Source organism: Rhinolophus sinicus, chromosome 6, assembly GCF_057876585.1.
Source record: "Rhinolophus sinicus isolate RSI-liver-muscle chromosome 6, RSI-T2T, whole genome shotgun sequence".
NCBI classification, from domain to species: domain Eukaryota; kingdom Metazoa; phylum Chordata; class Mammalia; order Chiroptera; family Rhinolophidae; genus Rhinolophus; species Rhinolophus sinicus.
The window spans coordinates 2183024-2210353 of NC_142506.1; the positions used below are offsets into that span (position 1 = coordinate 2183024).

The 27330-nt window shown below is 47.0% G+C and overlaps 1 protein-coding gene across 20 annotated transcripts in view; it reads left to right on the top strand.

Annotated features, from left to right (window-relative positions):
* The window catches only part of PTK2 (protein tyrosine kinase 2), a 169376-nt gene that overhangs the window by 111043 nt on the left and 31003 nt on the right, over positions 1–27330 (top strand). For 11 of the 20 annotated variants that reach the window (XM_074316377.2, XM_074316376.2, XM_074316381.2 and 8 more), the window contains 9 exons: positions 896–952; positions 2300–2320; positions 3422–3519; positions 7274–7358; positions 8456–8556; positions 10231–10346; positions 11180–11280; positions 14222–14311; positions 16832–17036. In XM_074316377.2, the coding sequence (XP_074172478.1) occupies positions 896–952; positions 2300–2320; positions 3422–3519; positions 7274–7358; positions 8456–8556; positions 10231–10346; positions 11180–11280; positions 14222–14311; positions 16832–17036 (874 nt within the window). The remainder of the gene's footprint in view (positions 1–895; positions 953–2299; positions 2321–3421; positions 3520–7273; positions 7359–8455; positions 8557–10230; positions 10347–11179; positions 11281–14221; positions 14312–16831; positions 17037–27330) is intronic. The other 9 variants (XM_074316379.2, XM_074316378.2, XM_074316386.2 and 6 more) reach the window with 1 other exon arrangement.

The window sequence follows — 27330 nt, forward strand, 5'->3', positions numbered from 1 at the left end:
ACTGGACTCATTGTGGTGATCATCTTGCAATATCGACGTATCACATCGTTCTATTGTCCACCTCCAATCAATACAGTGTCACATGTCACTTACATCTCAGCAAAACCAGCAAAAGGAAACAGTCGGGGTGGGTGGGCCGGGCAATACATCAGCAGTAACCCCTCTGTCCTGGGGTGGGTTTTCACGTTACTGTATCACTGAAAGGAAGAAATGGAAACACTGGAACCCTTGACCTTCTCTCAGAAGAGAACTCACTTGAATATGCTGTTCTCGTTTTATTCTTTTTGGTTGGCCTGTCACCCTTTGACATTAATGTATGCTCTTCAAATATCTGAGTGAAAAAGTTACAAGAGATAAATTCTTGGGTTGCTTTCACTCTGAACAAATGAAATGAATTAGTCCAGTAATCTCAAAAATGGGGCTGCTGTTTTTGTTTTCCGAAGAACATTCGTGTTACCCTGTAGAGTCTAATTATGAATCACGTCAGACACTGTGTTTGGAGATACCGGTCTCGGTTGGAGACATCCCAGTAGATACGCTGTGGTTTTCAACACGTGTTTGGTGCAGTCGAGGGGGCGTTGCGCAGTCAGGACAGATAGGTGGATTTGAACCATATACATGGTGGTTTCATGTCTTTCTGTTTTTCACAAGGGCTTTCTGTGTTAGCTCTGTTTGCCCTCTGAGAAACAAGTCTGTGTCTTCTAACACACTGGTGCATGATGTCACTTTTATTTCCATAAATGACTCATGTGTGAGCAAAAATTGAGTAATAGTGTTTTAAGAAGATGACAGCATAGTAGGGGATTTAGGCAGACCATTTTGCCTTTCAAATTATGTTAAAGGCTAGGAGGTCAAACATTTAACCTCTTCCAACATACCCTTTCCTTTCCTACAGAAACAGACGATTATGCTGAGATTATAGACGAAGAAGATACTTACACTATGCCCTCAAGTAAGTAGACGGCTGATTTTGTTTTCCTTCAGATTTGACAGGCATTTAACTTTTAAATATCTCACGTTTAAAAGTTTTACATATTTGTTGTCCTTTTAGAGCTATTTTTAATACCTTGTCGAATGCATAACAGAAATACTCTTCAACTTGCAGAATTCTGTATTTTATATGCCTGAAACTCAGAGATCTGTAGTGACTCAGTGCAGTGATGGGCGTTTGTCCTCTCGCTTTCTGGCTCTGTGATAATATAAGCTTTATTGATTGGAGTGTTTCCTCTGTGTAGAAAGTATTATTTCAAGTTAAATACGTACATCTGTATTCGATTCTTTAAACGTGTATATTCAGTGAATTGCGTTTCCCCTCTGAAATATTGTTCTTTGTAGTCCTTGTTATCAAAAGCTCCCCACATCCAGTCTGTACAGCTCGGGTGGGAGGTGTGGGGCGAGAGGGAGACCCCTTAAGGAGTTTCCAGAAGTGTCAGCACTCGGTTTCTCTCCACTGTGCTGCTTGTTGGTTGAGGAGAACTGGAAGCCCGGATTTCGAGTTGGAGTATTTAGTACCAGATTTTGAATTGGAGATGCCCTTGACATTTCATTCACATAAAACAAATTGTAAACCTACCTTTGAAAGAGGCCCAATTGTGAGTCCACCTTATAGCCGTAGAGGCTGTAATAATTCACATTTGAGGCCCTGATTTCAGTAAAGCTGTACATGTTTGTAATAGAAATGCCCTATTGTGTAAATCTTCCCAAAGATGCTCAAATCTACATTTACTGTATACATTGAGGAGATGTTACCGAAACAAGGAGAAACACACGACCACCTCTCTCAGGCGTGCATAACCCTGGGGGACTCTTTCTAGAGCTTCTGTACTGAGAGCCATTCGAAACAGAGGCAAAAGCCAAGACTTCAGTGGGCACATTTTTGACTTGCAGTAGCAATTTGGAAAATGTTTCCATTTAGGTTGGAATTTTGGGTTAGCCATATAGTCAATTTTACATTCCTGGAGAAAAGCCAAAATTTTATTTGTATGTTTATTGTTCAGAGGTGAGTAGTAAATGTGCAACATGACTAACTCGTATCCAGACCCCACAAAAAGGAGTTATCATATAGGAATTAATGGGCGAGAACCTTAAAGCGTGGTTTACATTACATCAAGTTAACTTGCGGAGATATAGCTTTTTCACTTGTACCTAGTCCTCTTTTTAAATCTTATTTGTGTTAAAATATGTAACAAAGTAAATATTATTGAAATGTACTCTCCGAGTTTATTGTTGTTAACCTAATTGCTATTAGTTCTTTCTAAGCAAGGTCTTCCAATTTTTTTCTCTCTTAATTGCAATACAGAAAGCTATGGAATAGATGAAGGTAACAGGATTCCTTTAAAATAACTGCATTTGCTTGCAATTGCAACCTATGGAATGATACGGATGTTTCCATTTTCAGTTACCTTTTATTTTTAAACTATTTTTCATTGGTTTACTCATGCTGTGAAATCAATGGAACTACTAGCTAAAGTGATTTTAAAGAGGAAAATACCACCTAAAATTTGGGTTGAATTTTCTACATGCTATAGAGTTTGATAAACCGAGGAGAAAGTTGTAAGCTCTTTGACCGTCATCTTACCCTGTGGACGACCACACTAGCGGGGTGTGTGCAGTGTGGGCTGTGGGATGGCGCTCCTGACTGGAAGACGTCAAAATCCGGGCCGAGCAGTTAATTGGATTAGAATCAAGCTCCTCGGTTCCTATTGGAGATTTTCTTTCCAGGTGCCTCAACTCAACAGCCTGTACATAATTGGTTTTGTATATATAAGTCAACAATCTATATATTAATTTGAAGCAAATGTTCTCAAAAGTATAAAATATTCATAATTTACGTAATGTGTTCAACCTGATCACAACTGATCTCATTTTGAAACCAGTTTTTAGAAGCTTCCTCTTTAAACTCTCTTAGCTCCGTGAATAATGTCGCGATGAGGTTACAGTAAAGTGGGACACTCTTAAACTTTCAGGACGTACAGTTACTCATGACACAATTTGTGTTGCCTCCACATTGACAAACTTTAGTTACTTGTAAAATAATTGCTTTAAATAACTGGTTTTTAGCTTGCATATATTAATACCTGGACTAATAGTGCTCATTAATTAAGCATATACTTTATTATTTGGAGGAATTATTTAGAAAACTATCAAATAGATGTGAACTGAAGCAGACATTAAAACCTACCCAAAAAATCTGCCTGTACTGGAACTCATCGTTTTGGTTCACCCAGTGCCGTGGCACTTCCGTCAACTCCTTTAACATGCTGTTTAAGAGAATGCCACTACGCTTAAAGTGTTGTCTGGAAAGACATGTCACTGATGAAACTTTTACTTGTGGATGATTAAATGAAATGTGCCAAGTGTTGTTTCTGCACTAATGAGATTGTTCGTAAGTATTTCTTGACGTGTGGATTCTGTTTTGCAGCCAGGGATTATGAGATTCAGAGAGAAAGAATAGAACTTGGGCGCTGTATTGGAGAGGGCCAGTTTGGAGACGTCCACCAAGGCGTTTACGTGAGCCCAGTAAGTCCAAACGGCTGGGCCGCTTTTCACCGTTAAGTTCGCTTGCCTCTTGTCTGTCTTCCCAAGCCCTTCGCTCTTCGAGGTATATTCACAGTTGTCTTTTTTAAGCTCATCGTAATGTCAACTGACTTGAGAGGTTCCGAAATCAAAAAATGGCAAAATGATCTCCTAGAGGGCTGGGCCTGGTGTCCTTCGTTTTACTCCTTCAGCCTCTGCCATCAGGAATAGATTCCATAGAGGATTATCCTGTCAGGTGGCATTAACAAATGAAGGAACAACGTCAGCTTAGCCAGGATTCCCACTTACCTGCATGTTCGAGAAAAGAACATTGATTTGCCCCAAATTGCCCTCCAAAAGAGATCAGTGAATTTTTAAATTATTTCTTTGATAGCTTCATAGAGATGCAATTCATATGTTATAAAATCCACTCTTAATGTGTGCCGTTTAGTGGTTTTTTAGTACATTCACGGAGTTGTGAATTTTAGAACACTTCCTGTATCCCCAAAAGAAACCCCTGTTACTTCCTATTTCGCACCCTTCCCGCCACCCCCAGCCCTTGGCAACCACTCATCTCTCTTCTTTTTCTGTAGATTTGCCTGTTCTTGACATGTCATCTAAGTGGAATTATACGACACGTGGCCTTTAGTGATTGGTCCCTGTGTGTCATATATGGGATGCCCTGTGGGCATACGGTGGCAGAGGGGCACAGCCATGTTGCTGTTGGGAACGGAGCCCTCGACTGAGGTGGCTGTGGGGGTGGAGGTGGTGAGCTCACAGCAGTGGTGGGAGTAGGGCGGGGCTGGCCCTGGATTCGTGCTGTGGCGGGCGCCATGGGCCTTGCTCCTGGATTGTGGACGTGTACGAGATGAGGGAAATAGAGGATCGAAAATGGCTGCTAGGTTGTTTACCTTGAGCAACTGGATGAGTACTGATTGTTTAATGAGATGGAGAAGACTAAGGAAGAAACGGGTTTGATAGTGGGGGTATTGGTCAGCATTCTCCAGAGAAACAACTAAGAAGGTGTGTGTGTGTGTGTGTGTGTAGAAAGAGAAATTTATTAGGAATTGGCTCACATGGTTATGGAGGCTGACAGCCCTGAGATCTGCAGTTGGCAGGCTGGACACGCAGAAGAGCTGGTGGTGTGGTTAGTTCCAGCCTGAATCTGAAGGCCTGAGAACCAACAGAGCCGATGGTGGTGTTCTAATCTGAAGGCAAAAACTGATGTCCCAGCTCAGGGGCGGAGGCAGGAGGAGTGCCCTCCTATTCAGCGAGGGTCAGCCTTTTGCATTATTCGGGCCTTCAGCTGATTAGACAAGGCCCACCACATTAGGGAGAGCAATCTGTTTTACTTAGTGTCTCAACTTACATGTCACGTTCATCCAGAAACACCCAGAATAATGATTGGCCAAATACCTGGGCACCCTGTGGCCTAGTCAAGTTGACACATAAAATTAACTATCACAGTGGGCTATCCAGAGTTTTGTTTAGGTCACATCAAGTTTAAAATAATTGCCACATCCTAGTCAGGACAGGGACTGGGTAGGTTGGATCTCTGAGTCTGGGCTGAAAGGAGAAGTGAGACTAGAGACAGAACTGTGGGGGTCAGCCAGAGGTGAAGGTACCTGAGTCCTTCGGCACCGGAGGAGGTAACGTAGACTAGAGTGGGCCTGAGGATTGTACCCAGGGGTGTTAAACACTGAGAAGGTCACAAGTAATAACTTGTCTTCCCACATCTCCTCCGATGCCAGTGTCTTCTGCCTGAGGCTAGAGCTTATGTGGGCAGCTACCCATAGTTACGTAGCAACAGCTCTTCTGAGCAAAGTGTGCCATGTTCAGGTTCCATCAGCCGGGCACTCACCGTGGGCACCACTGCACAGCCAGGCCGTGGGGCGAGCAGCAGCCCCTCCTATGCTGGGGGTACTGGGCACTGGGGCACCAAGCTGCTGCCACCCCTGCAGTTTGTCCCAACTACACACTGCCCTCAGTCACTCCGGAAGTAGTGTCCTATCACAGAGGGGGCACGTCACTGCCAGCCACGTACCTTTCAGCCTCTGCCCCGTCACCCCCAGAGTGGGCAGCCCAGGTCCTCCTGCCACCTGTTCTCCAGTGTGAGATGCCCTGTAAGCTCCGGGACGTGATTGCCATAAAGCACAGACATGCTCAAGACCTACTGAGAAAACTAAAGACAGCGAGGCCACACAGCCCTCCCAAGGGACCAGGTGGCTCCGTTCTCCTCACAGCTGTGTGATGGTGACGCCAGCTGGCCCCTCCCCGGGAAAGAAGAGGAAGACTAGAAACGGGCACCCGTGGTTCCTCTCTTCCCCGCCTGGGGCTGCAGGCTCTGCCCGTGGCTCTCATCCCCTCCCAGGACCCTCTGCAGAGACAGGCGGGGCGGCGCCTACCAGCCTGTCTCACACCTGTGCCCGTCCCTGCCTTCTCCCCTCTTTCCTCTCCTTCCCTCTGGTCCTGCTCGTCTCGTCTGCCGCTAACAGAATGTGAGTCACCTTACAAAACAGTCAGTGTGACATAGGACACATAGATGGTCTGAAAAGACAACAAAGTAAGAAGACAAGCACCTACGCTGCTGGTGAGACTCATCCATGGGATTCTTCTGCTTTGCTTGACGTGGCCTCTTATTCCTTGCGTTCCTTACGCTCTCTCTTCAACTTGGTCAAGAAAAGATGGACTCATCTGGCTCCCAGGACCACACATTTTCTTGGGCCACCCTGTCAGTCCCGTTGTGTTTTTTCCTCCCTGACCTCACTGTAGAGCCCAGAGGCGCCGTCCTGGGACCTCTGTCTCCTGGGGCAGTTGCCTCTAGTCCCGTCCGTATTGTGACTACTTTCCCATTTCTTATCCAGCCCTGAGTCTCCCCCTGAACTCCCGTCACGGCGCCCGACTGCCCCCTCACCTGTGTGACGTGGGTGACCTCAGCCTGTCACGTCCAGAGCTGGCATCTCATCTTCCTCTTCTGTCTTCCCGTTTCTCTGGCCAAAAACCTGAGCTCGACTTCTGTCACACCCAGGCCAGCATCTCAGCCCCTCCTCACCTCCACTGCCTCCACACGTGTCTGAGCTGCCTCCACCTGCAGCTGTCACCTCCCTGTAGCCCTTTCTCGGTGCCACGACAGAGTTGCTCTTCAGCTGGAGGTCAGCGGTGACACGCCTCGGCCCAGACCATGCACCGGCCAGGCCCACTCAGTACATGTCTTCCCAGTGGCCTAGAAGGCCCCACGTGCCTGGCCCCTCGGAGCTCACAGCTGCACCCCGCCCAGGCCTTGACTCCACAGTACCCCCCCACCCCCCCAGTTCTTTGCCGTCATCTCCTGATGGGCGCCTCCCCGTACACACGCCGATGCCTTCCCGCCCACTGCAGAATGACTTGTTCCTGGGGTTTCCTGTCCATGTTCTGCACTGGAGCAGAAGCTGGACGCTGGAGTAGAACCGACTCGCTGCCTGTCATCCACTGGTGTATCTCGGCACCCACAACAGTGCCCACAACATGGCGGGCTACAAACGTGGGCCAGATGAACTGGGGCATGGCCTACAACATTTCACACACAAGGCCATTCTTATTGGGGGGTTATGCAGAGTATTTTAGGTGTCCTGTCACTCTCAAGATTGCACGGTTCTGGTCCTGTCTGGTCTAGAGTCCACGTAGCTGCAGAACCAACAGGCTTTCATGACTGTGCCCACCGATTCATATAAAGACCCTCTGTTTGCATGTGTGTGACTCTGTGATTTCCCTGACACAGGAGAATCCAGCTTTGGCAGTTGCAATTAAAACCTGTAAAAACTGTACTTCGGACAGCGTGAGAGAGAAATTCCTTCAAGAAGCCTGTAAGTTTCTAGAAATTTCTGTGGAACTCCATTTGACTTTCTGTGAAATCCAAAGTGAAGAAGAAAAATAATGTTTTGAGTTTTATGAGACAATTACAAATTAATATCCTTATTCATAGAGACCCATAGCTACACATTTTTCCAGGTAAGCCATGGTGTTTGGGGTATAAAGGTAGTTGGTTTACTGTCCCTTTATTCTCCAATACCTCGTACCATTAAACATCTTGGCACTGGAATTGGGCAGACACAGAAGTGGTGGCGGCCCAGGTGCTACCAGACCCTGGCGTTCGGAGGTGAGCAGGACACAGTCCCTGCCTCGATAGCTCGCGCAGACTAGTGGGGAGCAAGGGCCACGACCGGTCCCCTCATCCTGTCGCAGGCTCACCACCCTCTGGCTCGCGATTCATAACCTCCCATGAGGCAGCTGCCTGTGGAGAGCCATGTCTGACGAGGTCTTCTGTGCTGAGTGCAGACTCTCAGACGGCCGGGATCTGTCCATCGGGTTCCTTGCCACCTCCTCCCAAGCTGGGATGTCCTTCTGCCTCTCACGTGGCTTGTCCCTTCTCATCTGACCCCATATAGTAGTCTCTCCTTAGAAGCTTTGTCACAGGGCTGTGTCCTTTCCTTCCGAAGTATTCGTAATTACATATGCATTGCCTAAAATCATATTGCCTCTCCCTTCCTCTAGACGCTAAGCTCCATGGGGGCAAGGACCTTGTCTGTTTTGCCCACTGCTCAGACCCGGGGACCGGCACAGCTTGCCCGTTAGAGGCACACGGTCGACAGGGGTTGTGTGAACGAGTCTTGTGTGTTTCGTCACTTACACAACGACTGACTGCCTTCTTCCCAAGGCCATGAATATTTATCATGTGATAGTCCGATAAATTAGGAAGTCGTATTGTCAATTCATCAGTTACATCTAAGTATGTCCTTTATCCTGTCCCGGTGTCCCCGGCCTGAGTACAGGACAAGGCCTGGCGGGGTTCTGTCTCAAATAATTTATTTCCACGGAGCGTCTAGGCCAAGGAAGCACAGATGCATCAGCCGCCACCCCCTAACACCCTGTCGAGAGAGTAACTGTGGACTGTTGTTCCTAGTAACCATGCGTCAGTTTGATCACCCTCACATTGTGAAGCTGATCGGGGTCATCACGGAGAACCCCGTCTGGATCATCATGGAGCTGTGCACGCTGGGAGAGGTACTGCTGCCCAGGCCTGGCGGGGGGGGGGGGGGGGGGGGGGGGCTGCCTACACATACCCTGTGGTTTAAGTCAGAGTCCGGGTATGTCTCCATCGTTAGGTTCCCAGGTAACCCCTAACTCAGTACCAGTAGCAGCCCTTCCCCAGGCAACAGTTTTCCCAGCACCGGAAGCAGCAGATGCTCAGGTGGTTCTTTTTCCCTCTGGGGCCGTTGCCTAAAGAGCTCACCCCGTGATTTCAGGATAAAGGAAGCAGTGTTAATGGAGCTTGGGTCAATTAAAGCTAAATTTAGGTAAATCGAATCAGTTCCTTAATCTTTCTGAGAGTTGGCTTTGTAGTCTTTTAGACCGACTGGCGTTAGTCATGAGTTTCTTTTTAAAACATGAGTAACCGATTGTGAACACGTCTCCTTGTTTGACTTTCTCCAGAAGACAGACACTGTTAATCAGTGTATCACCGTCCCCTAGAAACTTGTCAGAAATGCACATGCTTGGGCCCCACCCAGGCCTGCGGACTAGGCCCCGGGCAGGGCGGGCGTGGGCCCAGCACCGGTCTGGTCTGTGCTCTGCCCTGTAGCCCGCGGCCGGCCCACTGTGGATAAACACAGTCCATTTCTCAGATGCCCACACTTGACTTGCTGGTCCTGAAATTTAGTAATTTAACCTCCTAAAACGTTACACACATTCCTCCTTTTTAAAAGGATACCACACTTTTGCTTTTAATGAGTATTGGGGTTACCAGTCCCCAGGAACCAAAGTGTAGTTTGGGTCGTTCCTCTGCTCCGTGGCGACGCCAGCCCTCCTTCCCGCGGACAGGGCCCGGCCTGAACGCTCCCCGCTGCTCTTCTGCTCACACGTAATAACCGAGTTTTCTCGAGGAAGCAAGCATTTTAAGGCTTCTACAACATTTCTTCTTCCTCTGCTCTACCTTTCCAGATAAAATGGAGTTTTTGTGTGTTTTTTTACCCTGTGTTTCTGCTTTTGCTTTTGAAGAATTTGCTAATTCTTCTGGCTTAAAAACTATTGTTAAATGTTTCTCCTTTATGGACTGATTTTGTAGAATTAAGAGTGTTAAATTCCTCTGCCTTTCTTTGTTACGTTAGCATTTAGTTGAACTAGTCATGAGTGATAGTAGGAATTGCTTAGCCCAGTAGGAGAAATACCCAGCATGTGACCACTTTACCTGTCTGCACCCAGAACTCCATGGTGTGGGGGGAGACCTCTTTCTTACCTCCCCTCCCTCTCATCACCTTACCTCAGATCTGCCCCAGACTCAGTGAGGTTTAGAGAGGGGCGAGCTGACCTTGCCAGTATATTGGGCTTGTTGAATGGTAACTAGATCTTTTTGTTTTCTAACTATTATTTAGCAATATTTTATGCTATGCTTTTATTCATTCCCTGGAAGCCGCTTTCTGTATTTTTTTTATAAATTTGTCTACAGTCGTGAAGATTCCAATTTTACAATAGGATTTCAAATAAAGAATGATTAACTGTGATTTCTGGGCTAGTATGTTTTAGTCATTATGCTTTTTTTTATTAGGGGACAGTTGAAGCCATTCTGATAAAAAGGAGTTTGCAGATAGGCAGATTGATGTTGAATGTGGCTCTTCTGCTGTTGATTTCTCTTCTCCGTCACTAATTCTTTTTTCTTTTGTCTTGGTCTCTGCCCCAAAGCTGAGGTCGTTTCTGCAAGTCAGGAAGTACAATCTGGACCTGGCGTCGTTGATCCTGTATGCCTACCAGCTCAGCACAGCTCTCGCGTACCTGGAGAGCAAAAGATTTGTGCACAGGTGAGGTCCAAGAAGCCTTCTGGAGAAACAAGGATGGGGCACAGGTACTCGCTGTGTCCTGAGGCCCTCGGGACCCCTCGACTCGGTTGGACACAGCACTGGAGTGTCGTGCTGTACAAGCCCTAGGCGATTGACGTGCCGTGCACGCTAATATGCGCGTTTAAAGCGTTGTCCCTCACACGGACTTTGAAACATCCTGTATCAGTTACTCCTACGGATATTCTTGAGAGCCTGTCCATGGCACTAGCACAGTGAACCTATGGTCTTAAAACAGATATTGTCCTGGGATTTCCCAGGACACCACAGTGTCACGAGTGACAGCTGTGGGCATTGTTTGCAATGTCTCATTGTACCTGGGGTCTCTAGTTGGGATACAAGTGAAAGCCGTTAGAGGCTGTTGGCCTGGTTTTATGTCAGTTTTGTTACCGAGCGTTAATGCAGACTGCATCAGCAAGAGCATTTACAGGTGTTCAGAAGAGACTTTCATTTTCTTTAATGCAGTCTCTTAGGAGCAGCAGGGACAAACCACGGCTGTGTGTGACGTCTCAGTGACGCAGTTGGTAATATGGCTGTCTGGAAAGTGATGAGGTTTCATTATTTGATCATGTACTTTGTCACCATTCACAATTCTGGTCATCAGACTAGTAGGTAAATATCTACCAAAAGGACTACAGCTGCAGGAAAAAATGAAAGTGTCCTCTTTTTGTGTATAAATAAATCTCCCATTTGCATTGTATATAAGCTGTCTCTCAAAGTAAGTGCATGTCCTTATATGATTTAGATGAGTGTGTAGTTTCTGTGCACATTTATTGTCCCCAACTCTTCCTTACCAGGGACATTGCTGCTCGGAATGTTCTGGTGTCCTCAAATGATTGTGTGAAATTAGGAGACTTTGGATTATCCCGGTATATGGAAGACAGTACTTACTACAAAGGTAAGAAATCAGCGATACAGAAGAGAGAGTGAGGAAATGTAATAATTTTTGTTTCTGACTAAGTTATTTTTTAGGAAACATGCTCAGAAGATGGTTGACAGAGAACTAAAACCAGCTCCATGTGGGAAGCACAGCCTTTCCAACAAACGGTGGCATCTGCAGGCAGGGAAAGTGGACCCCGGCCTGAACCTCATTCCACAGCCACTCAGGATGGGTCTTAGGCTTCCTTACAATCTCAAACTTGTAGGACAAACAAAAAAATCTTTGCGATCTAGGGCTTGGCAAAGAGTCCTTAGATTTGACAACTAAGGCATGGTTCATAAAAGGAAAAAATTGATAGATTGAACCTCATGGAAATTAAAAGTTTTTGTTCTGCAAAGACCCTGTTAAAAGGATGAAAAAACAAGCTGCAGAGTGGGAGAAAATACTTGCCAACCACGTATCTATCCAACAAACAACTAGAATATAGAAAGAACTCTTAAAACTCAAGAGTCAAAAAAGAAACAAGATGGTTAGAAGATGGGCAAAACACAGGAAGAAAGGTTTTACTGATGAGGATATACAGAAGGCAAATAAGCACATTCTCCCTCATGGAAATGCAGATTAAAACCTCAGTCATATCACTGCACACCGATCAGAATGGCTAAAATGAAAAATAGTTATAATGTCAAGTGCTGGCTAACATGCAGAGAAACTAAATTACTCATAAATTGATTGTGAGAATGTAAAATGATACAGCCGCCGTGGAAAAGAGTTTTGCAGATTCTTAAAATCTAAGCATGCAACTACCATACGACCCATCAGTTACACTCTAGACGTTTCTCTGGGAGAACTGGACACTTGTGTTCACACAAAGCCTGTATTTGAATGTTCGTTGCAGCTTATTTTTAACAGCAAAAATTGGAATCAGCACAGGCGTCCTTCACCTGGTAGACGTCGTTAGACACCTCACGCCAGGGTCGGGTACATCGGCCAGGAGAAAGCCATTTGGCTTTGAAATCTCCTGTTGACTAACTGCAGACACTTGGATCCATTAGTTTTGGAACTGAAATCTGGCTCGTGATTTTTCTTTGATTTTGCCAATCTTGGAATCAGACTGACTTGGCCCTTTAAATTACTATTGAACACATGTTCTAATTAGTTAAACTTCGTATTCCTGGTACTTCAGCTAAGGTTTGGATTATAAGTCCCTATCGTGCTGTTAGTACGTATGCTGATTCCTACCACTTTACAAGGGCCAGTTTCTGCCTCAGGTTGCTTGACTTTTTATTTTATAGTACAGCTCGTGACTATTCTCTTTCCACATCCTTCCTATAAACTACAGCCTGAAATAGTTTTAAAAGTGACCCTTTGTTGTGTGAAAAAAAGATTACCTGGTTGTTGACTCATTTTGGTGGTTTAATCATCAGACTTAAAAACGACCAAGTCAGCTGTCCACTGTTTTAAAGCATGTTTCATGTCCAGCTCACAGCCTAACTGGCCCAGGGCCTAGAATCCTAGTAAGAGCTCCAGTCAGTAAGGGTGGCCCAGGCTGTCATCACTTACACAGCATGGAATCGGGCAGCGCACCACTCTCGCGTGTGTTGTCGTCTCAGAAAGGTCAGTGAGCACAGACTTCATTAGGCTTCGGGAGAACTGCCCTAAAGGTTAGGGAGCTTCAGTTCAGAGCACAGTTGGAGGACTCAGACAGAGGATCTGACCTCAGTTGTCATGAAGGTGCTGGAAGTTAAATGGAAACAAGTAAGCGAAACGAATAGAATTGTCTCCTGCTGGAAGTCTTCAGAAGCACGGCCTGCTTACAGGAGGAAGTCCGAAGCCTGGGCGGCTGCCAGAGCCCAGGGCCCCTGCTCCACCCTTTTGGGCTGGGCCTCCTTCACCTCCCCCAGCCTTCCCTGGCATGCCTCACGCTCACGGTTCCTCTTGGCGTGTATCCTGTCATACCCCGTAGCGTGTTTGAAGAGACTGTTCCTACCTTACAATTAGAAGTCCATATGGAGAGTTACGCTGCCTGGGTGGTTCATCTGGTCACCCAACAGTCGGAGGACCGTTTAGTGACGCTATGAGCTGTCTCCCTTGTGGCACAAAGGAAAGTTCTTAGGCCTTCAAAGAGGGATGATTCCAGGCTTCCTTCAGAAGAGTCCTGTTTCATCCCATCGCCCCCTCCACTCTGCATACTGATGAGGGTGCAGTCAGTGTCTTTATTTGTGGGTTCCATGTTTGCACATTCGCCTATTGGCTAACATTTGTAGCCCCGCAGACCCGTCCTCATGCTGCTTTTGTCGTCATGTGAGGACATGCGCACAGCAGTGAAACATGTCTGCTCCAGCTGGAGGAAGGGGGTGGAAGGGGCCGTCAGCACGGCAACAGCGCTCTAGCTCTGGGCCAGTGGGATGGTTTAAATCCCACTTGTGACACCTGTTAGTGGGGGTGGCTTTGGGCACGTCACTGAACACTCTAGTTTTCTAAAGAAACTAAAACCTACCAGGACCCGTGGACTTAGGATTTAAGGTCTATGTGAGCTAAGTATGTATGTGCACGTATTTCCCTACGTGCAGTGGTTCTGTGTTTGAGGTGACTTTGCGGAACATAACTACACAAGTGGGAATGGACCATAGGTCCTTAGCAGGCCACTCTTAAAGCCAGGGTTCCAGCCTGTAGATGAGGACCCAGTCTGAGAAGCTGCGAAGCATGTGTCACTTCCCTGCTCCCCGCCTCTCCCCAGAGAAGGACACCAGTGTCGTGTCCCCACCGCAGTGTAACCACTCATGCCCCCAAATGACCTCAGAACATCAAGGAAAGGAAAAGTAGTTCTCCCAAAGAAACAAAGTCCAAGGGTCAGATATCTGAAGCTTTTTATTTTGATACTAAAAATCTCAGCTATAGCTGTTACATTCTTCAGCTGATAACAAGGAAAACTCACTTTCTAAAATTAATCTTCCAGCTTCCAAAGGAAAATTGCCTATTAAATGGATGGCTCCAGAGTCAATCAATTTTCGACGTTTTACCTCAGCTAGTGATGTGTGGATGTTTGGTGAGTATTTTGAAGTTTTGTGTATTTTTCATTCATCTTTCATACATTTTACAAAGCAAACTGAGCATTATTTCTTTCTAGAACATGGAGGTTGATTTGCCTTCCCTCACCTGGCGTCTCCTTCATTAAACTTTCTCTTTGGTTCGTTCGCAGACAGTTGTGGAGCGCGTACGTGCGCCCGCTTCCCGATGTGGCTTCTGTGCTGTTCTGCTCTTCTCAGTCTCCTCCCAATTCCTCCCTTTTGTTGCCCTTCGCCGTCTCGTCTCCCATCACAGGGAGACACCTGTTTCCTTGTTTCTCCCCTCTCTCCGTGTGCCACCTCACTCGTTCCTTATATGTGAGTGACTTTAAATAGGAAAGCCGTCCATCTGGCTCTGGAGTCGCCCCTCAAAGCCAGAGTATCTGAAATCGCACTTCAGCTCTCTGTTCTGGAACCTGACCTCCTTTCTGACTTGTCTCAAGCCTTAAGTCTGATCCTTGTCTTTTGTAGCTGTTACTTCTTGGATGTCTGTCCTGTCCCCCCTCCACCCCCCACCCCCGCCCCGGGCTCCACGTCAGTCAGTGTCATCCTCCTCCCGCTCTGAGTCATCACAGCACCTAACAGCTGGTGTGAAAGTGTGGCTCTCACCCATTCCACACCACTTCCTCCACCCACGTTATCCAGATTTTAAAGTTACTCACCTTTTTAGTATGGACGATACTCCCGCCCCCACCCACCTTCCTGGTGAGACTCCTTCTGCCTGGAACACCTTATCCTTACACCCTCTCCTCCAGCTGAAGTTCTGTCTGACCTTGGGGATCACCTGAAATGTCCCCTCTTCCATGAAGCCAGGTATAAAAACTCCCCTTTCTGCGTTTCCTGCCCTTTCTCTCTGTCATAACTCTCACGCGTTAATCTTGTGAATAGTCTTATGTGTGTATATGCTCTGCTGGATTTTAAACTACTTCCGAGTACTAGTAGGTATGTAAGTAAAAATAATTTTGTAAACTTTAATTTAAAAAAATTGTAATACATGTGTGGTATTACATGATGATAACAAAAGATGAAAAGAAAGTAACTTTGTAGACATCAAGTACCTGCTTTTAGTTTTTCTTCTCTTGCTGTTGATTTTCATTAACCATTTGGAGCCCTAATTGATACTCGGTACGGGAAGGAACTCTTCTGTAGGACAGGAAATAGCGTGACATGATCAGAGAAGGCTCTGGAGTCCAGCTGACGTGGCTTCAGATGCCAAGGCCTCGCTTGTTAGGTGTGTGACCAGAGAGCAGCTTGCTTATCCTCTGAAAGGCGTTCCTTGTTTCAGAGATTCTAAGATGCCTGTTTTTTCTCATTTTAACGTTTCCAGAACTGGGGTGTGTTACAAATTAGTGCATTTTACATTTGATGTTAGTTGAGGACATGTTTTGTGTGGATACATTACCCTCATGAGGATTTTGTTTTGTTCATACTGCTGTTCCTTTCTTTTCTGAAAGAATTAGAAAACCTCTTTGGTAAGAATAAAATAATTCTAAGAGGTACCAAAGGGTTGTATCATCATTTAGTTGTCAGCATTTCCCCCCCTTATCATCATATAAAATAATAGTGTGTCTTCTTAGATTTGATAAAATACAGTATTTAAAGCAATATAAGGTGTGAGGATTCAGGTAGCATACGTACATTCAAAGAAGAGTGCAGAGAGATATTAAGGTCTCAAGAAATGGTTCCTGGTGTTAATATTTCTATAGTGTCATAATATCTGGTGAGAAAAGCAGAACTAAGGCGTTCTTTTTGCCATGCACTCTTTACTTTGAAACGATCGGACTTAAGGCTGATTTCAGGGTCTCCTTCACGTTGCTATGAGACCAGGCCTGTCTCCTTGGAGGCAAGTGCCATTCTCGGTGCTGAGGACACACAAGTGAAGTGACGCCGCAGCTCCTGTGTTCCAGGGCAGCTCTCGGTGTGCACCCACGATGGGGGAGAGGTGGGGCCTGCCCACGAGATCAGGAGAAGGAGAAGCATTGTAGAACTCACAAATGGACTTAAAAGGAAGAGAACCCATGGCGAAGAAAACTAAAGGGCATTAATTAGAGAATTTGACGCAAGCAAGATGCTGGTGCCCTGTGCACCTAGGCCAGCACCAGCCGCCTCCATCAGGGAGTTAAAGGACCATTCCGGACGTGGAAGGCTTACCTTGGGGGTTCTCTTTGTTAGGCCACAGGTCAGCTGCTGGGGTCAGAAGCAAGTTGGACTGAAAAGGGGGGACCTAAAGTTCATCCAGCTTGTTTGGAACTGGTTCACTAAGCTGGGAGTGTCCCCATAGCTGCTGGGCCATCTTCTAATACAGGAGTTTTAGAGAAATCTTAGAAAAACTGTCTTTTTCTTTGATAATTTAATGTTATTCACATTATATCAAATTAGTATTGCTGTTCTTAATTTGTACGAGTTAGTTGAATGCTGATTTATTTGGCTGATCGCCCCAAATCGCACAGCTCCGAGGTGGTTCCTGCTGAGCTCACTGTTCTGTGTCCGCCCCCTCCCAGGTGTGTGCATGTGGGAGATACTGATGCACGGTGTGAAGCCTTTTCAAGGAGTGAAGAACAATGACGTGATCGGAAGGATTGAGAATGGGGAACGACTGCCAATGCCTCCAAACTGCCCTCCTACCCTCTACAGCCTTATGACGAAATGCTGGGCCTACGACCCCAGCCGGCGGCCCCGGTTCACTGAGCTCAAAGCTCAGCTCAGGTAGGAGTGGGGGGGAGAGGGCCGGGCTGGGCAGGCTGACGCTGCTTCTCCCCGCAGCAGTAGCATTTCACGGTCATTTTATCAGCACGTCTAAGGCTCACCTCTTGCTTGGACAAACTTAATTACTTTTCCAATTAGTTTGCATTTATTTATGCCTTGCTATGGTCTTAAGTTGACTGTATCTTAAAATCTTAGTGAACTTCAGATTATGATGGGCTCCTGCTCCCCTGACTTCTAACTCACATAGCACGGTGCATGAGGTCTGTCCTAACGTAGCCAGTCGCCGCTCGCCTCTCCCGTCCTGTCACACGGCTCCTTCCGCTCGCTGACACTTAGGCTCTGGCCATCCCTGCTTCTCCTTCTCCCAGCACAGCCTCCGCCTTTGCACACGCGGTTGTCTCTCTCAGAAATGCTCTGCCCCATTTTTGACGCCTGGTGAACCCTGTTCAGTCTTCAGAATCTGCTCCTTGAGGAAACCTCCCTGACCGATGCCACCCCAAAGAGAGCCCCTGCTTTGGCATCTTCCAGGGCTTCTGTTGCTAGAGGTCAGGCAGCCTCATCGGCGTTCAGCTGCCGTTTGGTGGCTCCTGCTCTGTGCTGGGCGTGTTAGACCCAGACCTCCCGGCGCTCTCAGCGCCCGGGGACACACAGGGACTTCTGGGTGCGCTCAGCCCTCAGTGTCTGCACAGCGGGCCTCCACCTGGCCAGCAGGGTCTCTCGTTGACCTGTCTGTGTCCCCAGCCAGACTCCAGCTCCTGACGGGCCTGGGGCCGAGCTTTGGACCGGGCACCTAACAAGTGCTCAGGGAGCATTTGTCAAACCGCCTTGACTTAAAGTCCACATTGAGACTTAATACTTTAAGAAACAAGAGACTTTTGTATTATACATACGCAAGGAGCTTAATTAGGGAGCTTAATTACATAACCAACCAATGCCTTGGTTTAAGGTACCCTGTATCACCTGTTTTCATAGTTCATACTTCCCTGATTTTATGTGAGATTGTTTTTTTATTTGCTATATTTTAGTCTTTTTTCATAAAAATTACCAAATATCTGCGTCCAAAAGACCCTGAGCTCATCTAGCCCAGTCTTACCCCCCGTGCTTGAACCCTCTCCAGACGTCCTCTGGTCTCACCTTATCTCAGGCAGCTTAACCTGCTAGGAAGAACTCAGGCCGACAGGTAGAAATGTAAGCGACTCATCCAGTCAGCAGCTGCTTGCGAAGTGCCAGCTCTGTTCTGTGGATTCAACAGCTAACCAGGCCCCAGAGTTCAAAGCCTTGGAGGAGACCGGGCGGGGCAGCAGGTCCTCATGCAGTGAGAAGCGTGCTGGCTCCTCCTGTGTCCCGCCCAGCCAGGCCCGCTTTCTAGGGCCGCATAGAACAAGTCTGCTCTGTATTTCACGATGGGTCTTCAGCACCCAGCGTCTCCAGACAGCATTCTTCAAGCTAAAAACCTCACTGCTTAATTCTCATGCGTCTTAATTGTGTGGTCTCTCACTGTTAGAGCTGGATTTTGCACATGCTTTGTTTCTTGTTTTGCTCAGACATTGTTTTGTTCCTCCTTGATCTTTCCTCAGATTCTGACAGCTTCTGTCCTTCAGATGCCTGCCCTCTCTGATCCCTGCCTCCCTGACACGCCCTTGTCCCTCTGGCCTGCTGAGTGTGGGCGGGAGTCCTCTCAGGCCCCTCCTCCCCAGTCCTCTGGATCCTCTGGCCTCCGTCTGTTTACCCCTGTCCTGCCCTTTTCTCACATGTCCCGTCCCGTCCCGTGCCTGAGGTTTGAGTTGCCGCTGGACATCATGTCTATCCTAACGCAAAGGTGCTCCCTTCTCCTCTCGGCCAGCTGGCACCCTCACCTCCTGCAGGTGACAGTGGGCCTGTGTCTACATCGGCACCCCACCCCCCAGCAGCTGGAGAGGCCCCACGCAGTGTCTTCAGACCCACTCCCACTCCCTGCCCTTCCTTCCTCCTCATCCTCCATCTGGGGAAGAATCTTAGCTCCCATGCTCTGAACGCCCGTCGTGGGTTCCTGCTGCTCCGCATTGGGTCGAGGCGTGCAGAGCAGTGCTGAGACCCCTTCCACCACACCTGACGGGCTGCAGTCCTCTGTCACCCCATGGCCACTCATCGCCGCCTGGCCTGGGACGCCTCCTTCTCCTCTTGAAATCCTACCCATCTTTCTCGGCTCGTTTCCTATGCTGGCTCTTCCGTGACTTCCCAGCTGACGAGGCTCCGCCCGCAGCCCCCTGAGCACTTTCCTCGTCGATTCCCCCCACCCCCCCCACCCCCCCGTGCCGCCAAGCTGGGCTGCGCCCGTGCCCAGTGGCCCAGACACTGAACACCACCATAGCTGCGTCTGGTGCCGGTCACTGGGGCAGGATGGCTAAAACACTTTTCCTGCCCTCGAGGAGCTCACAGTCTAGTATGTCTCCTCCCCTACTAGACTGAAGCTCCTTGAGGACAGGGATGGTCATACTCACCTGGTGTCGCCCGCACCGCCGGGCCAGGAGCCCAGACCCAGGGAGGGACCAGGCAGCCCCCGAATTAGTGCCTCGCACGAGTGAGCTCAGGCAGACATTAAGTTAGGACTGTCCCATTAGGGGAATTAGCTCCACAAACGACCCAAAATGAATTTAGAACTAAATAGAATTGCTTATACACACACACACACACACACACACACACACACGAGTGTACCGGGACGATAATTGATGGTATCTTCTTATGCACAGTTAGCACAAGTCATTGAACATTAACTTATCCTGTATTGCTCTGTTTTAGTCAGAAATGGAGTTTAACTTTGCATTTTGAACACTATAGTATGGCTACCAAATAGGCCAATAAAATTTTGCTATAATATAATAGCTTGCTTGGTCACATACATGTAACATGTATCACAGTAATTAAATAGGTTCTTTTACTGAGTTTTTCAAACGTTTCATTATCCACGATGTTAGCAAAGTAATAAATTTTGGATAGCCCTTACCTCAGGGCAGTTAAAAACGTTTCCCAAATCCTATTCGCTTCCTCTTCCTTAAAAGAAAATTTCGCAAATACACTCAAATGACTGTGGAATCCCACTCACCTTTGGGCCGTACATTTGCTTTTCCCTCTATTAGAAGTTGAGAAAAGTGGATGTCAGGATGAATGCTGTGAGGCAGAAGAGAAAGGACTTGGCTCGTACTGTCATGGCTTGGTCTCAGTGACTCAAAAGAGTCTCCTCCTAGCTCCTGATTCCTCGGTGCGAATTCACTGAGACCAGAATGAGGTTCAGCGCAGGTGGCCTATTATCAAGTGTGAAAATTCCTCAGTAGGAGCATTTTACAGCGATATACGGTGAAAACTCCTCTTAACGTGTGTACTCTCGCATTTTCGTACTGTGTGACTAAAGGTTGTAAGAGTGCGCTGCATAGTTTTTGAATGAAAAAGCCGTTTGATTCCTGGTGAATTCAGCTCATTCTTTGGTAGATATGATGCCAAGGGAACCGCAGGAAACAGCGTTAATATTTGCCCTTTAGGAGCTCATGTTCATTTACCCCCAGGCGTCCTGCGTGTGAGTGACTGAGGTGTCTGTGCCGTTATGAAAAAAGATGGTCAGTTTAGGGAAACATTTTAACTTCATGTGCAGTTACTTAAATCCTTTTTAGACAAATGAGGGCAATAGACAAAATTGTCAATTTAAAGTTTCATGCAATACTTTCTATATTTTCTTAACTTTTTACTGACATACAAACGTGAACACATGAACAGGCTAAGAAGTAAACAGCTTGTTCAGTTTTCACAACTTGGGCACACCCATGTAACCAGAATCCAGAACCAGAACACAACACTGCCAGCTGCCAGAAACCCACCAAGGCCCTGCCCAGTACCGCCCACCCCCCGAGGGTGCCCACACACCGTGCTTGAGCTCACGTCAGAAGTGTCAGCATGCACTTACCTGTTTGTGGTTTATTTGACTCGGCATGCAGTGTGAGGTCGTCCCTGTCGTTTGGGGGCTTGTGCTTTGTTTTCACTGCTGTCTCGTGTCCACTTGTGGACGTGCCATCGTTTATCTGTTCCACTACTGCTGGCAATTCAGACCGTCGCCAGTTTGGGGCTTTGGAGACTCTTGCTGTATGAACATAATTGTAAGTGTGAGCACGTGTACGAGAATTTCAGGTGGGTGTAAGTCCAGGGGTCCGTGGGTGTGCACAAGTCCAGCTTCAGTACCTGGCTCCGGTTTTCCAAAGCGGATATACCGATACGCCGCTCCCCGCGTGAACGGAAGCTGCAGCTGCCAGCCTAGTTTTGTTTAAACCTTTGGCAATCCCTCCTTGTTTCTAAGCACGCCATTTTTACCCATGAAGGTTAGGTCAAAGAAGGTATGTGCTATGTAAGCAGTTTACCTGAACCTTTCTCTGCGAAAGAACACTGGCCTAGGAAGGATCGGTGTGGCCCATGAGGTTGGGTGGGTCTCTGTCCCTGAGCCCAGTGGGAAGACCTTTGGAACCAGTGCCATAGTCACTGATAACAAGTCTCCATCCCCTCCGTTAGCTTTACTGGTTGTGATGTTAAACGCCAGTGTGTACTGAGTGCTTTCTGCGCCATGAACCTTCGCACGTGATTCCGTCTTAGTCCTCACAATCCCTGGGGGTGTAGGTGGTGGAATCATTATCAGTTTACAAATGCGGAGGCTGGGGCTGAGCTTAGGCAGCCGAGCGGAGGTCGCGAGGCTGGAATTCCAAGCACGTCCACCCGAGCGCGGGCCCTGCTCTCAGCTCTCAGGCTCTGCACCTTGATTTGAGACGTGACTGGAAGTCCTGAAGTTCTCCATCTTAGGATCATGACTGGTGAGCAAGTTGTTACTATTGTTCGGTTGAAAGGAAACAAAATACTATTACAAGGAATTCCTCAGCGGTTTCCTTACCAAAGTCGCCAAAACGGACGTCAGCCTTGCCGACCTGTGCATGGAGGCCTCCACCCAAGGACCTTGAAGGGTGACGTGGTCTCTCTATGTTAGTTTCAAAATACTCATTATGTGTATTTTGTTGTTGCGTCTTGAGTGTGTTGCGTGTTGATGCTGTGACCCTCTGGGATGGCAGGTGCAATGAGGAGCAGCTTGGGAAGTTTCGATGAGGCCGCGTGCTCCCGGGGTAGCAAGGCAAGCCAGAGCCAGCCATGCCAGCGTGTGAGCCAGTCTGCAGCTACTTGCTGTGGGCTCGTCCTGTGTACGTAATGCAGAGCCTGTCCTTAGCTTGGGGGCCGGGAATCGAGGGGGTGTTTGTTATTTTAACTTAATATTGTCATGTTGGCTGTTGACTGTATCATACCAAGCTGCCTTTGAGAGATGTGTTTGATCAGGGCTGTAACAGCTTGGCTGCAGCCACAAACTTATTACTTCTGTTTTTCGTATTACTTCTCGGTGTCATACCCAAGTGAAGTTACAGAGTCTTAGGACACAAACTGCATCTCAGTCAATCTGTGAGGCTGCCAGTTCAAGCCAGCAACACTTAAGAGTGAATGGGTGTATGTGTGTGTGTGTGTGTGTGTGTGTGTGGGTGTATGTGTGTGTAACCTACGTAAGTATAAGCACAGACAAGACTAGAGTTTGGAGGAGCTTAGCCTGCTGTTTAGACTTATGTGTGTTGTATTATGAAGGTTAGAATTTAAAAAGAATTTTTAAAAGGCTCTGTGGCCTCAGGCAGGTGACTTCGCCTCCCTTTAAGAGCAGGACCACACATCCCACCTATGCTCTAGTTTTCGGGATTACCTGAAATCATCTAAAACCTCCCACTGGAATGTGGCTCCGGGAAGCACACACTGTGAGAGCTGTTCTAGGGACAGGAGTAACAACAAAGCTTGTTCTGAGGATCTATAGGGACCTGGGGACCTTAGGGTACAGGCAACTTGTCGGTTACCTTAAAAACCATCTGGTTATTGGAATTAAAAAGTGTTAGCTGTCATTACCAAAATACAGAGCGTGTCTTTCTGACATTTCACAAATGTTTTATGAAGACAAGGATTGAACATTTTTAACCTGTGAGCAGCATCTTATGCAAGTTATTCTGAATCCTTTTGGATTCTTCATTGATCCTAAAACGTGACCCTGAATTGGAAGCTCTAGGTCTGGTTAGTGACATGGGGTTGCGTGTGGTTCCTCACTGCGTGTGGGTTTTGTTCAGTGGTTTGTTATTTGCTTCCAAAATTCCTTTCAAAGGTGGAGTATAAACTCCTCCTTAGTCATCGTTACAGTATTTTCCTTCTCGCTGCTCTCCTGTTGGGTCTAGATACGATCTGTGTGAGGCTGTCTCTCAGCTCCCTCTCTCTGTACCTTAAAACAGTCACAGTACCTGAACTGTAAGCGTTTTGCTGTTGTTGTTGTTGTTTGGTTTGCTTTGGTTTGGTTTTGGTCCTTAGCCTTCCCAGTGATAAAAAAGTAAATAGTAAATCTAAATTTGATGGGAATTTAATGTAAAACTTAAATTGTTTCTACTAAAAATGATGTCTTAACCGTTTCTTATCTAGGAATCATTCTTACCGTTGCTATTTCGCTGCTGACATTTCCTATCTTTTCATTAATTATGAACAAGTTTTTCTTTATGTCCTTGAACATAATAGCTCTTTAAAGCTCTTGCCCGATAATTCCAACTTCTGAGTCATCTTGGGAGTCTTCCTCCTTTAGATTTTTTTTTTCCTTCTGAGAATGGATCGCATTTTCATGTTATTTTGTATATCAAGTAATTTTAGATTGTCCTTGACATTGCAACTCTTGATTCGGTTATATTCCTCTGAAGAGTGGCTGGTTGACTGGTTGGTTGGTTGGTCCCTTGGTTTTAACAGATAGTTAACTTGGCTGGTTGCAAAAGGCAGACTCTCTCCATGCTGTGGGCAGCATCGCATGTCAATTCATTTCTCTTAGCTTTAGCTGCGCTGCTTGGAGCCCGTCTTGTATGTGCGTGGCTTGCAGTCAGCTAGAGATTTGGGCAGAATTTATACCCAGAATTGAGGGACCCCCCTCCCTGAGATGTCCCCTCTCACTCTCTACCTGCTGTGCTGACCCAAACTTGGTCGTCTGGGTCTTCAAACCCGCAAGACTGGGGCTGCTCCTGACTATAGTGGCCATTAGAATGTGGAGACGTTCCCTTCCTGTGGTGCCAGCTCCCCCAGGATCTGACCGCTGTGGGTGCTCTCCTGCTCTCATGGAGCCACTTGGGATTTCCATAGTCCGTAGTCGCTACCTGCAAGAGGCTTGGTCAAGGAGGGGCTACTCAGACTTGCCAGAACTCCCAAGAGGTCACTCTTTTAAAGTAAGATTTGAGTAGAAATCACTTTTGTTCTAATTTTGAGATGGGTAACAGCACAACCAAACAGAAGTGCATGTTTCCTACAGGTTTAGATACATGATAAGTAGAGAGAGAAAGGCAGTCTCGGTGTATTCATGACACTAGATGTCCAGCCTGCCGTGCATATTTGTCAGAGAGAAAGAGCAGAGGCTGGCGCTGCCTCGTTGCTGTGTGGCGTTCCTCCACTGGGCCAGCCCCTCATCAATACGCCAGCTCCTGCTGCATCTCCAGTCGCCAGCCTTGTTTTCTGCAAAGATACCAGGAGTTGTATTGTTCTTAAAAGGTCAATCCCATTCCTTTGTGGTGAGGCGATGGTGGGTAATTAAAAGAGATCATGTTTCAAAACCGGTATTCCCATGAACTTGCCAAAACAAGCCATTTCCCTCTTGGCTTTTTTCCCTTCCAATTTTTTGCTGCTATTTCTCTGGATATTTTTCAGATTAGCCTAAGTAGCTATGAACCCAGACTGATTTTATATCCAAAGCAAATTTTGTGATGTCACCATAAAATTATTCTGTTTAGGTGATCAAAGTCCAGTCTTTTTTTCTTAAAGTTATTCAAGCAAAGAGTATTTCTTACATTTAAAGGAAGAAATGTTTTGTAGTTTCAAAGAAAAGAATAGTATAGTCACTCTCAGGAAAAATACTACAGAAATGAAATAGGTATAAATACTCATTTTTTTCCTAGTAGTTTGTAAGGCAGCTAAGAGTACAGAACTAACTCACATTTCCTTAGGGGTTTTACTTTTTTCACATACTCTATTTTTCCATCTGACAATGGATAGAACAGACATTATTCTCATTTATGAATGAGGAAACAAGTTGAAATAGGCCAGACTGCCTGTGTCACCTGCCTCAGCAGAGATGCAGCTCCTAGCTGTGCCCTGTCTCCTGGGACAACTTGACGGGCTCCTCAGCCACTTGGGCTGCTGGCCCTTTTCCACTCTGAACCTCGTCTGTGCTAGAGATTTGTGTTTGTATCTCAGGTCAGCACTGGAGACAGAACCTATGAGACCATGTTCTTGCTGTCCATGAAAATACCTTGGAAGTAAAGTCACATTTTGTTACTCCAGAACGTCAATTTCATAAGACCTCTGTATCCCAGCTCACGGAGGCTGAGAGCAGGTGTCACGGGCGTCGCAGGCCCGGAGGACACAGCCAGAGCAGCCTCAGGCTGTCCGTGTCCTTTTACTCTGAGTTGGTCTCTTAGATGACTTTTTCTGTTCAAGCCAGGGCTGTGAAAAATAAAACTAACATTCACTAAAGTGCCTCTTGCTCCTCGTCACAGTTCTCTTCCTAGATGAGACTCCTGGATGAACAAAGACGCTGTTGTCGCGTGTTCTGTTTGTTAAATGAAGTGTCTTAGCTTTTACTGTTTCATCTGCCTGCAAGTTTGAAACTTAGAAATCAGCATCCCAGGAAAACCACGGGGCTCATTGCCAGTTCACATTAGGCCGCTCAGAGCTTCCAAATGGAATGGAATGCTACTAAAAATACTTGTAGTTTGGGAAAATATGTTTAAATCTGACCTCCGTGACACTCTGCACATTCCAGCTGTTGCTCTGGGTTCTTGAGCAGCTGTAAAGAGAAGAGTTCAGAAATGTTTCCTCGTGCACCCTTCCTCCATCTACGGGAGAGTCTTCCCATTGTGAAAACAGCTATCTTAGGAGTTTATGTTCCTGACTCCTCCGGGCAGCAGACTAGGGTTTCTCAGACGCATGTTGAGCTGCTATTTGGGGATGAGAATGAAGTACTGAGATGGAAGGACTCCCTTCCCAGTTATCACTGTTCTTTGACGGACAAGACGGGCGCGTTCGGTAGGAGAAATGCTGAAGTGCCTGTCAGGGGCGGGTGCTGTGCTGCCGACAGGAGAACTCGGACCCCAGCCTGACGGCCGTGGGAAGCTTACAACCTAAATCCCAAAACGCGGAGGAATAACGTAGACGCTGGTGTGTGATGAAGGGCAGAAATGAAGGATTCAGACCGTAAATTCAGGAGGTCAGAGAATAGGGGAAAGCAGGTGGGGGTGGACAGAGCCTGAGAGGGTCTCCTGATGGGCGGGACCTCACGAGACCCCTATTTGGAGGGTTTTGTGGGGAACAGTAACCTTAAGATCAGGTGGCCCCATTCACAAAACAGCCACGTGCAATAAATTGCCTCAGTGGCAGCTGTTTAAATGGAGGTTCCCTTGCCTTCAAGACTGTGTCACACGTGGCCTTCTCGTAGGTGGCCTGCATTTTAACTATTTGAAGAAGTTGGAAGAAAGGACAAAATTTTTTTTTACTTGAATTCTTTTTTCTTTATTTCTATGGACTTTTCAGTTGTTTAAAACTAAAATTTTTGGAAATTCTGATTCGGGCTTTGTTATTTATTTCGGGGGTTGGGTGATTGAGAGAGGGCGCTGAAAACTCCCAGCCGTGGACAGTCCTCTTGGGCCCGTGCCCCGAGTGGGAGAAAGTCGCCCGCAGCCCTTCCCCGCTGAGTGTGCAGGAAGCTGGCCATGGGCTCCCCACTGGTCAGTGGGCTCCTCACTGACTGGGGCTTTGCTCGCCATTTCACCGTCGTTATTAACACAAATATGAGTCTGCGCCAGATCTGTGCTCACCCTGGGTGTGAGGACGGGCTGTCCAGTAGCAGCCCTCAGCCTCCTGGGAGCACAAGTGAAGCAAACACGCTTACAGGGCGTTTGAACAAGATTTACGGTCGTCAGACCCAGGGCCCGATGGCCGGCAGGGCTGGCCTAGTGTGCGCCCGGAAGTCTCGAGGGTGACACTAAATTCTTAAGTATCATGAAAGTTTCCTGTTGTTCTTCAGTCTGATCATCTAGCTGGAGCCAGCAGAAAACTGAAATCCTGTTTTGAGGAAGGGGTGGAATCATTTGGCTGAAAGCTTTTTCCTAAGTGCTAATGTGATCATTAAGGAAGCATCCCCTTTCCTTAAAAAAAAAAACCAAAAAAAAAAACCACACCTTAC